At 48.7% G+C, this 11,517-nt stretch overlaps 1 protein-coding gene across 1 annotated transcript in view; it reads right to left on the reverse strand.

The window, feature by feature from the left end:
* The window catches only part of MICALL2 (MICAL-like 2), a 65,524-nt gene that overhangs the window by 37,940 nt on the left and 16,067 nt on the right, over positions 1-11,517 (reverse strand). The window contains exon 2 of the mRNA XM_015421072.1: positions 3,405-3,453. Coding sequence (XP_015276558.1) covers positions 3,405-3,453 — 49 coding nt within the window. The remainder of the gene's footprint in view (positions 1-3,404; positions 3,454-11,517) is intronic.

Here is an 11,517-nt window from a genome sequence, read left to right on the forward strand (position 1 = left end):
TACTGCTTCAGACCAACACAGCTGGCTACCTGGAACGAACTCAAACGCAGGACTTCTCCACTGCCGATAGGATATCCGAGGGCCGATTCAACCAGCTGGTATCTGAAAAGATCTTTCAATAGAGCAGGCCGGGGATTTTTGACTTCGAGCTGTCAGGGGACCAAAAACGGATCCCAGCTGTGCAGCGAGAGAGAAAAATCTGGATCCGATCTTTCCACATAGGAAGGAAGGGAAGGCACATTCCGTTCTAGAAGCGCTCATCCCACACTCACGTTCTGGAGCCAGCACAGACCTGATGGGTGGTCTGAACTGGGGGGGGGGGGAACCACAGCGATGCAAAAGATCGAGGACACAGCCAACGTGGAAGCGGCCGTTCCCAAGGAAGAGTTACGTCTCATTTTATCCGACGTTATTTATAAGTTCATCTAAGAGGTCGGGCTGCCAAACTCCAGGTGATTCAGTCAACCAATATATGCACTGCAAAAACCTTTTTTATAAATTAAAGTGTTCTATAAGTTCCATCTTATAAAGTCCATTGTGTATTATTCATAATATTCTGAAACAGGTATATATTCATTACATGCAATATCAACAATAATAATCAGTTTGTACAATCTAATAGCTACCAGTTGATTGTGTAAAAAGGATGTAAATTGACTGGTAGCTATTAGATTGTACAAACTGATTATTATTGTTGATATTGCATGTAGGGTTGCCAAGTGTGAAGTGGCGCTGGAGTGGGGAACTCCAGCGCTGCTCCGGAAGTGTGTGTGCGCGCGCAAAGCGCGCACGCGCCGCAACCACATCACCCGGAAGTGACACGACCACGCCAGGCACGCTGGGGGTGGGCCCACGACCATCCGAGGGAAAACCATAGAGTTTTCCCTCGGATGACCGTGCCCCCGCCCCCAGCGTGCCCGGTGTGGTCGCGTCACTTCTGGGGGACGTGCACATCGCATGCTTTGGGGGTGGGGTTCCCCCCGGGGCCCGATCTGCTGGCGGCGGGGAACGGGCCTCTGGGGCGGAGGTTTCCCCGCCCCCCGGGGGGACTTGGCAAGCCTAATTGCATGTAATGAATATATACCTGTTTTAGAATATTATGAATAATACACAACACACTTTATAAGATGGAACATATAGAACACTTTAACTTATAAAAAAGGTTTTTGCAGTGTATATATTCGTTGATTGACTCTACTAACACTGCAGCTCGAGTTTCCAAAACTCCAGGTGATGGCTGGAGATGTCCTGGGATTGCAACCGAGGTTGCCAGATGTCCCCTGAGCGCTGGCAGGAGATGGGGCTGTACGGTTGCCAGATCCAGGCTGAGAAACTCCCGGAGGTTTGGGGATGGAGCCTGGGGAGGACAGGGACCTCAGTGGGGTCTGATGCCACGGAGCCAACCCTCCAAAGCATCCCTTTTCTCCAGGGGAAATGATCTCTGTAGTCTGGAGAGGAGCTGGAATTCCAGGGGATCCCCAGGGCCCACCTGGAGGCTTGGCATCCCTAATTACAACTGATCTCCACGCCCGGACCTGGATAGCCCAGGCTAGCCCGATCCCGTCAGATCTCGGAAGCGAAGCAGGGTCGGCCCTGGCTAGTATTTGGATGGGTGACCTCCAAGGAATACCAGAGCTGTGACGCAGAGGCAGGCCATGGCAAACCACCTCCGGAACGTCTCTTGCCTTAAACACAAGTCTCGCTCGCCACCTAGAGGTGCATAACGCTAAAAGAGAGCCAGTTTGGTATAGTGGTTAAGTGTGCGGACTCTAATCTGGGAGAACCGGGTTTGATTCCCCACTCCTCCACTCGCAGCTGCTGGATGACCTTGGGCCAGTGACAAGTTCTCTCAGAGCTGTTCTCTCAAGGGAAGTTCTCAAGAGAGCTCTCTCAGCCCCACCGACCTCACAGGGTGTCTGTTGTGGGGCGGGGAAGGGAAAGGAGTTTGTAAGCCGCTCTGTTGTGGGGCGGGGAAGGGAAAGGAGTTTGTAAGCCACTCTGAGACTCCGATACATAATAGTTTTGGAAAAGTTGATAAAAGCACGGGACAATTTCTTGGAGCACGTGCAGAGTGCAATTCATAATGGTTGTTTTTTTAAAAAAATCTATCTATCTATCTATCTATCTATATATATATATATATATGTATTGCATTTATTATAACTGTATTTATAACTTGTTTTGAACCACCCTGAGCCCCAAATTGGGGGGCGGGTGGTATATAAATTTAATTAATAAATAAATAAATCCAATCTCCTCCTCCTCCTCTTCTAGCCAGAACTTCTGGCTGCCAGGCAATCTTAGGGTCTCCTGGTTATTCTATACACAATGCCATAAGATAATGATTAATTAATTATTATTATGACTGATCTCCACATGACAAGAAATCAGTCCCCCTGGAGAAAATGACTGCTTTGGAGGCGGACTCATATGGCATTAGACCTCACTGAAGCCCCTCCCCTCCCCGAACCCCGCCCTCTTCAGGCTCCACCCCCAAAATCTCCAGACATTTTATTGTTGTTGTGATGAATTGTTATTAATGTTTTTATTGTTTTAACCTTGTTTTATATAGGCGTTGCCCCTTGTAAGCCGCCCTGAGCCTGCTTTGCGGGGAGGGCGGGGTAAAAATCCCAATAAATAAATAAATAAATAAATAAATATTTCCCAATCCGGAGCTCGCAACCTTAAAGCAATGACACAGGATTAGGATTCTAGCCAGAACAAAACAGATGTGATAACACAAAGAAGCCGCAGGGAGATTTTCACACCTAACATGAACCCGGCTTCACAGCTTCTGTTGCAAATGTATACTCCAGGAAGACAAACACTGGATTTTTTGCAGGGAACCTTCAAATATTGTCAGGGGAGGTGGCTAATTGCCCTTCAGGGCACACAAGTTCATTTATCTTTTCTCGACTTAAAAAAAAAATCAGTCGCAAAACAGCTCTGCTGATTTTTATGTGTACACATGTGGATGACAGTACAGGTATTAGCCAATACACCCCCGCACCAACGGCTATTCCCCCAGTTTGAGTTGTCCAGGCCTGAAAACTCGAAGAACCGGTTTGTCAGAGCTCAGGTATGGACAGAAAGGGAATTTTGAAGGAACGCCTCCTGCATTTAATGATCTGTTTTCACTGTTCGTTATTTTTCCTTGCAAGGAGAACTCTTGTTTCAGTTTCAGTTCAAATATACCAACAGTCTAAAAGAGACGGCCCTAAATGCCATTAAAGAGGCGGTACAGCCAGTTAGTTAATCAGTTGCCTGCAGAATGAGTCAAGGAGGTTAAGCAGGATAATTTTATGCCGTTCTGCGTTTATATGTATGGGCTGATCGTCCCGATCTAATCTACCCAGGCCAAACAAGTGCAGCAATGTCAGAGCCGGAAACCCAAAATCTCTTACCAACTGGTTGTTTTCAAAGACGTTTTCTTTGCTCAGAGCGTTGAAGTTGCTGAAGCACAAAAACAAGAGAGAGAGAAATGCTTTTAGCAAAAAAAATACGCATCCAATCGGACCATTTCACGTCCACGTCCCCCTCCTTCAACCCCACCAATCAGAAGTTAAAGATGCAACTTACTTCATTGATTTACTTCATTTCTTGCTCACTGTTCTTCCCAACATCCTTCTCCTCGCCGTTGTTTTCTTCCCACAACAACCCTGCGAGTCTTGTCCCTAACAAAGGGGTCCCACCCCATCGCACCACAATCAAAGATATTCTGTGGCCCAAAGCAGCTTACATCTTTCTCACCTCCAGTTTCCGCTCACCACAACCCTGTGAGGTAGGCTAGTCTTCTTGCTAACGAAGAGGTCCCACCGTTGCCCCCCAATCAAACATATTCTACGTCCTGGCATATTTATTAACTTCATATCGTGTTATATAAAAGTGCTAGTTTGGTGTAGTGGTCAAATGCCAGTTTGGGTGTAGTGGTTAAGTGCGTGGACTCCAATCTGGGAGAACCGGGTTTGATTCCCCACTCCTCCACATGCAGCTGCTGGTGTGACCTTGGGTCAGCCGCAAGTTCTCTCAGAGCTGCTGTCTCAAAAAACCTAGTTGAAACTTACAATATACAAAAACACATGTATTTATTAGAAAGACAGTAAAAAAACCTATAAGGGCCCAATGAAAGCCTCGTAAAAAAAGTTCAAGTGGCCTCAACACCCGGGCCGAGACACGTGACCTGACGCGTTTCCGCCCAACTGGGGGCCTTCTTCAAAGTCTCCCATCTGGGTAGGGTTGCCAGGCCTTACCTGGCTGCCGGAGGCGGGGAGGGTCCCTCTCTTGCTCTGGGAGTCCTTTGGCACGCGAGCTTCGCGTGCACACCGCAATGACGTCACCTGGAAGTGACCTCATTGCACAAGGCATGTTGTGGGGGGGACGCTCTATCGTTTGAGGGGAAACTCTATGGTAACCACAGAGGTTTTCCCTCGAATGATAGAGCGTCCCCCTCGCAACATGCCCTGTGCGATTATGTCGCTTCCGGGTGACATCACTACGCTGAGCATGTTGGCCCAAACGTGGCACTTTGGAGGCAGGGCTCCCCCCCCCCCCGCCGGCCGGATCTGGGCTGGCAGATTGGGGGCCATGAAAGCAGGCAACCCCTGCCCCGGTGGGGGAGTGGCAACCCTCCATCCCAGCATTGCTCATATCCCGATCTGCTTCACTTTAGGAAGATTTCCTCCATATTTTGGCCTGGAAAGGCACCAGAAATCCTGCTGTCGCTACCCGCCAACCGCAGTCCCTCCCACCTCCGGGAGATAAGTTCTGTGTACACCCAAGAACCACGATAAGCCCAGAACAACCACAAACGGTTTAAGACTGAGACTGGCCCGGAGCCTAATCCCAGATGCTACAAAAGAGGCCGACTGTCCACAGGGGGGAAATCCTTGGGCTGGAAAGATCCGGACAGAAGCGAATCGGCCTTTCCCATGAAGTCTTTCAAGGTATGACTCAGCACCGCTGCAGGATTTCAAAAGGTGTCTTCTCCCAAGACTTCCCCGTCGGGCAACAGAGAAAGAGAGGAGGGAGCCGCAGAGAGAGCGCCCCTTTGGTCTCTGCTTCCCCGAGGCCAGGCGCGAGACGCCAGTTTTAAAAATAACCCTGCCTCCATGTCAAAAGCTTCGTCACGCTTTCTCGTTCTTTTCTCCTTTCCCACTGAGTCCCACTCCTATTTACAGAAAACTCTGTTAATTTTTCCCTCTCCCCTAGTATGGAGATTGAAAAGCAGCGTGGGGTAGTGGTCGGAGTGTCAAGCTATGATCCCAAAGTCCCAGGTTCGAATCTCTGCTCTGCCACCGAAGCTCACTGGGGGAACTTGGGGCCAGTCGCATGTCCTCAGCCTAACCTCCCTCACAATGTTCCCTCTAAGCTGTGGAGTCTTGTGAGCAAAAATTCTACGTTGTGAGCTACTGGCATTAAAGCTGTGAGTGAGCAATTTGGCTACTGTATAAATTAGTTTGCTCTGGAGCCATCCTTCCAGAGCTAAGATAACAATGTGTGAGATGGGGGCTAAAAAACTGCGCTAGCTCACACTGACTCAGCTTAGGTCCCTGCCACACGGCAGAAAAAAACACGGGCAAAGTGCGGCTATTCAGAGCCGCACCAAAAGAAACACGCGGAGGCGGGATCACATAGATCCCCTGAGCCGCTGTGCCGTTGCTCCCCGGCACAATCAGATGCTGGGGAGGAAGCCACCGACCGGAGACCGAGACAGCCGGCTGCGCATGTGTGCGCATGCGCAGTTCGGCCAGGAGCCTCGGATGCGCCGGCAGAAGGACGCGCCGGCGATCCCACGGCCGTGCTTGATGCGGCCTTTCTGGTAAGTCCACCTCTGAAGGTGGTTTCTTTTAACTACAGATTTTCAGCCTGAAGGGCCGGATCGGGGACAGGGACGCAACGCTTCCCAGATGGTGCAGTGGGATCGCGCCCGTTTGCTGTGCCCCCGATCCGTCCCTCTTCCGGCCCTAAACCTCCCGTGTGACCAGGGCCTTAGAGGGAGCACTGTCACAGCCGAACAAAGTTCGAGTCCAGCGGCACCTCTAAGACCAACAAAGTTTTATTCAAGGTATAAGCTTTCGCATGCACGTACCTGAAGAAGTGTGCACACACACGAAAGCTTACGCCTTGAATAAAAATTGGTTCGTCTTAAAGATGCTGCTGGAGTCGAACTCTGTTCGGGTGCTTCAGACCAACACAGCTACCCAGCCGAATCTATCTCCCTTGCAGGGTTGTTCTGAGGACAAAAGAGAGGTGGGAAGAAGGAAACTGTTTTGGGTCCCACTTGGAGAGAAAGACTGGGTATAAATGAAACAGACAGACAGACAAATAAATAAATAAGGGGCTGGAGTATTTCCCAAGGGGCAGCTGTGTTAATCTGGGGCAGCAAAAATAAGCCAAAGTTTAGTGGCACCGAAAAAAACAATTGGTTTTTTCTTAACAGAAGCTTGTGTGGACTAGAGTCCACTTCATCGGATGTATGAAGTGACCCTCACTAGGTGTGGGTATGTATATGTACATGTGTGTATATATAAAAATTACAAAATAAAAAAAATTACAAACAGACTCAAGGGGTCATTTAATTCTTTAAAATTCTAACGGAACCAAGAAAAGGGACAGAGAGCACTGAAAGTAGCAATTTATTGGCCGTCTGCCCTGTTTTGCTAAGGCAGGACTGAGGCACATTTCCCCCCATTTCTGTGAGTTCTTTTCTCTGGGTATGATAGAAAGACTTCCGAAATGGTAGCGCAATTTATTTTGATGGCACTAAAACTTCATGATGGATCTCTAACTCGATAGGCTGACGTTTGCATGGAGTTTAATTTTGATTTTTCTATTTGGCGGATGTGATTCTTTTATTGTGCAAGGGTATGTTAAAATAATGGCATTATTATTGTGTGAAATGTTTTTTTAAGCTCTTGATTTGTGCTGGCGTTTGGAATTTAGTTTGCACTGGGCGAACCAGTTGGTAAATGTCTAATGAAGTGCTGCGCTTTCTATTTTATGGAGAATAAAGAAAGCGAGCGGGGTTCAACAGCTTCAAGGGCAGAGGAACACGGTTGGAAAAGAAAGTTGGCGACCTTCATTGATTACATCCAATGAGTCTCTGGATTCCATGCATACAAGCAGAAAAAGAGACTGTTCAAATGCCAGAGAGACAGTTTTAAAAGTGGGGGAAGAGGCCAAGCCCGGACAGAGTCACCAACTTTTTATTGCACCCTGCTCTTGTGCCTTTAAGGACCACGTGCTCTGCAGGCACTGAGCAAGTGCCTACACTCACCTTTGTTTTGGGGGAAGCATGAACTGTTGATTTTAAAAGGTGAAGAAGCTGAGAGAGCTCTTCCTAGGACTGCCCTTGAGAGAACAGCCCTAAGAGAACTTGTGACTGACCCAAGGTCTCTCCAGCAGCTGCATGTGAAGGAGTGGGGAATCAAACCCGGCTCTCCCAGATTAGAGTCCACGCTCTTAACCACTACACCAAACTGAGAACCAGTTTGGTGCAGCGGCAGGCCAAGACAGCTTTCGCAGGTGAGTTGGCAACCATATGGTCTCGAATCCTGAAACCTCATTTGCTTGGCGTTCCTGAATACCGAAGGGGAAAAAATTATTTTGAAATGGGTCAATCCCACCTCAAATACTTAGGGGGGGTTTCATACCACCCAGGCAGCTGAAACTTCAGAAAGGTTTGGCCCGACAGATTTACTTCCTAATTGCAATCAGGACTGAGCAAATCAGGTTGCCAACCTCCCTGTGTGGGCTGGAGATCTCCAGGTATCGCAACTGATCTCTGGACAACACACCACACTGCTTCTTCATTAAGTATTTATTTACTGAAAACATGTATTCTGCTTTTCCTGGAGAAAACGGCTGCTTTGGAAGATAGGCGGTGTGGCATTATACCCAATGCTCCCTCTAAGCTGTGGAGTCTTGCGAGCAAAAATTCTACTTTGTGAGCTACTGGCATTAAAGTGGTGAGCGAGCGATTTGGCTGCGGCATAAATTCGTTTGCTCTGGAGCCATCCTTCCTGAGCTAAAGACAAAAATGTGTGAGCCGGAGACTAAAAGACTGTGAGCTAGCTCACACTAACTCCACTTAGAGAAAACACTGATTATACCCTACCGAAGTCCCCTCCCCTCCATAACCCTCACCCTCCCAAGCTCTACCTTCAAATCTCCAGGACTTTCTGAACCCAGAGATGGCAACCCTGTGATCAAGCCATGTCTATTGGTAGTCAGGAACCTAGGCCATTGGTTGTAGAATGCACGGTCTCGAACCCTCGACCTTTGGACCGGGTTGAGTCAGTTGATTAACTCTGGCCGACATCCCAGGCAATAAAAGGCTCTGGCACTGCCGCAAGTAAGAGACCGCACCTGTCTCTGGCTGGTTTCCAAAAGCACGGCCTCCACGGGCTGGGGGAAAGCTACACCTGTTGAGTTTCTTCTGTTCTGAGGGGTTCAAATCTTTCCCCCCAGTTTGGATCTCACTGGCATCCGTCAACCATAAGCAGTGTTCCCTCTGAGCTGAGTGAGTGTGAGCTAGCTCACAGTTTTTTAGCCTCCAGCTCACACATTTTTGTCTTGGCTCAGGAAGAGGATGGCTCCAGAACAAACTAATTGATGCAGTAGCCAAAATGCTCGCTCACAACTTTAATGCCAGTAGCTCACAAAGTAGAATTTTTGCTCAAAAAACTCCACAGCTTAGAGGGCGCATTGACCATAAGCCTCCCAGCCCCAGAAGTTCGGAGTTTGGGAGTGCGCCCTTACTATGGAGGCCCAGGTAGCGGCCACTGCTAAGTCAGCCTTTTATCATCTCAGGCTGATTAGGTAGTTGATTCCCTTCCTCGACTCCGCTGACCTGGCTACAGTGATCCATGCGATGGTCACCTCGAGACTAGACTACTGTAACTCTCTCTACATGGGGCTGCCTTTGTCATGGATTCGGAAGCTGCAGCTGGTGCAGAATGCCGCGGCCAGGCTGTTGTTGGGTCTCCCTAAATGGGAGCACATCCAGCCTGCGCTGAGGACACTGCACTGGCTGCCTATAGCATACCGAATCCGCTTCAAGGTGCTGGTTCTTATCTTTATGGCTGGAGTCCAACATACCTACGGGACCACCTTTCCCCGTATATACCCCAGAGAGCACTACGGTCTGGGTCTCAAAATTGGTTGACCCTCCCTGGCCCGAGGGAGGCCAGGTTAGCGGCCACTAGGGCCGGGGCCTTTTCGATGGTGGCCCCTACCTGGTGGAAAGAGCTCCCAGAGGAGACCAGGGCCCTGCGGGACCTTTCACAGTTCCGCAGGTCCTGTAAGACGGAGCTCTTCCACCAGGCATTCAATTAGGGGCCACCGCCGTTGGACCACCATTAGATCACCTGGCCCATGAGCTACTATCAAGTTGTTGCCTTAAGGAAACTACAAGGAGAAAAACACCTTAGAACATTGGGAAATGGAAATCCATTGAAAACGGGTCATTTAAGTGACTTTAATTGCCGCCAGCACTTTATGCTTGTTGATTTGTAGTGTTTTTAATAATTGTTTTTAAGCTGTTTATATGTCGTGTTGGAAGCCGCCCTGAACCTGCTTTACGGGGAGGGCGGGGTATAAATTTGATAATAAATAAATAAGCCCAACCCATGGCTGTTAAATAAAGATGCGCCGGGGGAGGAGAAATATACCATCCCATGCATTCCCTCTTCCATTGGGCCCGCCTCCAGAAAATTAAGACTTCCACCATACTACAGACGGCGGGTATACCCAAACCCAGACTGTGGATTGTGCACTTCTCCCTTATAAACTGGGAGTTGAGCAGAGTTTGGAACAAACCAGCAAAACAGGTTATGGCGAGAGAGAGAGAGACAGACAGACACACACACACGGGGGGGGGGAGAGAGAGAGAGAGGCTGGCCCAGGGAGCATCGGATCTCGAATTCGAGTCCTCCCACTCCTAGCCTGATTTCCCACATTGCCTCTAGAGCAGGGGCCACCAACCTTTCTGAGCCTGTGGGTACCTTTGGAATTCCGACATAGCCTGGTGGGCGCAGCCCCAAAATGGCTGCTGCAGGAGGCGGGCCAGTCCCAAAATGGCTGCTTACAGCGAAGAGCCTTGGGTTGTGGGGGCCGCTGCCGCCAAAGCAACATCTTAAAAAAATCTGCACAGCCAATCAAATCTCTCACGGCCAATCAGAAGTCTTGCTGGGCAAAAGACCCACCTGTGCCGGCCCACTTTCTAAAAATACTTGACAGGGAGCAGGAAAAGTATTGGCGGGCATCATCGGAGACCCCTACTCTACAGCGCATCAAAAAGAAGAGGTGCAACTTGTGTTGCCCCCCCCCAGTTCCAAAGGCCACAGGAACGAGAAAAATAGACCGGATCACAAAACTAATATCTTATATACATAACAGACTGATCTCAGAATTCCAGGAAGAACGGGAAGCATTTTTCAGTTGCATAGCCGAAAATTAAGACTATAAATGGGGGGGGCGGAGCGACGGTCTGCATGGAGACAGTCGCATAAAGGCAGAGCTCCTCGCCAAAACCCCCAATTCAACTCATCAAACACTCAATCTTTGATCTATTTTCGCCCAGGTTATGGGCAAAAACACGGGGAGCAAGCACAAACCATCTACGGCGTCTTCTAGGATTTTAAAAAACTTTTTAAGCGGAGAAAAGTCGGCGAAAAAATCGCAGCGTCTGCAGACGCCCGAAAAGAAAATGGCTGCCGGAACATCCACTCCGGATCTACACCCCACGACGGTTTTAACCACCAGCGAATTTCAAGCAAGTATGATTGCTTTTAAAGCAGACATTTTAAGTTGCTTTCAAGATCTAATGAAACCAGTAACAGATCAATTAGAAGCTGTTAAAACAGCGCTTCAAGAAGTAGCTGTATCGGCAGAGTCTGCCATGGACGTGGGGATAGCAAACCAGGAAAGCATTCGCAGCTTAGAGACCAGTGAAAAATGGGCGAAAGAGAAGATTATCATGTTGGAAAATAAAGTTAAAGAGAGGAATCTCAAATTTCGAGGCTTTGAGGAAAAAGTTGAAGAAAACACTGACTTAATAATCTTCTTATCGTCCTGGCTTGCCTCTGTACTCAAACTAGAAGACGGAGTGGCACCGTTGATCTTAAAGGCATACAGACTGGGTTCTACATTCAACCGACGCACAAACCTAACGAGGGACATAATAGCCGAGATAGCAGATGGTAAAACACTGACTTAATAATCTTCTTATCGTCCTGGCTTGCCTCTGTACTCAAACTAGAAGACGGAGTGGCACCGTTGATCTTAAAGGCATACAGACTGGGTTCTACATTCAACCGACGCACAAACCTAACGAGGGACATAATAGCCGAGATAGCAGATGGTAGGACCAAGAAAAAGATTTTGGATTTGTCACGGAGCTCTGGGGGCTTGAAATACATGGACAAAACTATACTTGTGTTCCCAGACCTTTCCTCAGAAGCTCTAATGATTCGTCGGAAGCTAAAACCGATTGTGACCCAACTCCAGGCAGCAGGC

The sequence above is a fragment of the Gekko japonicus genome, unplaced genomic scaffold (assembly GCF_001447785.1).
Source record: "Gekko japonicus isolate JY-2015 unplaced genomic scaffold, Gekko_japonicus_V1.1 scaffold13, whole genome shotgun sequence".
Classification (NCBI taxonomy): Eukaryota; Metazoa; Chordata; class Lepidosauria; order Squamata; family Gekkonidae; genus Gekko; species Gekko japonicus.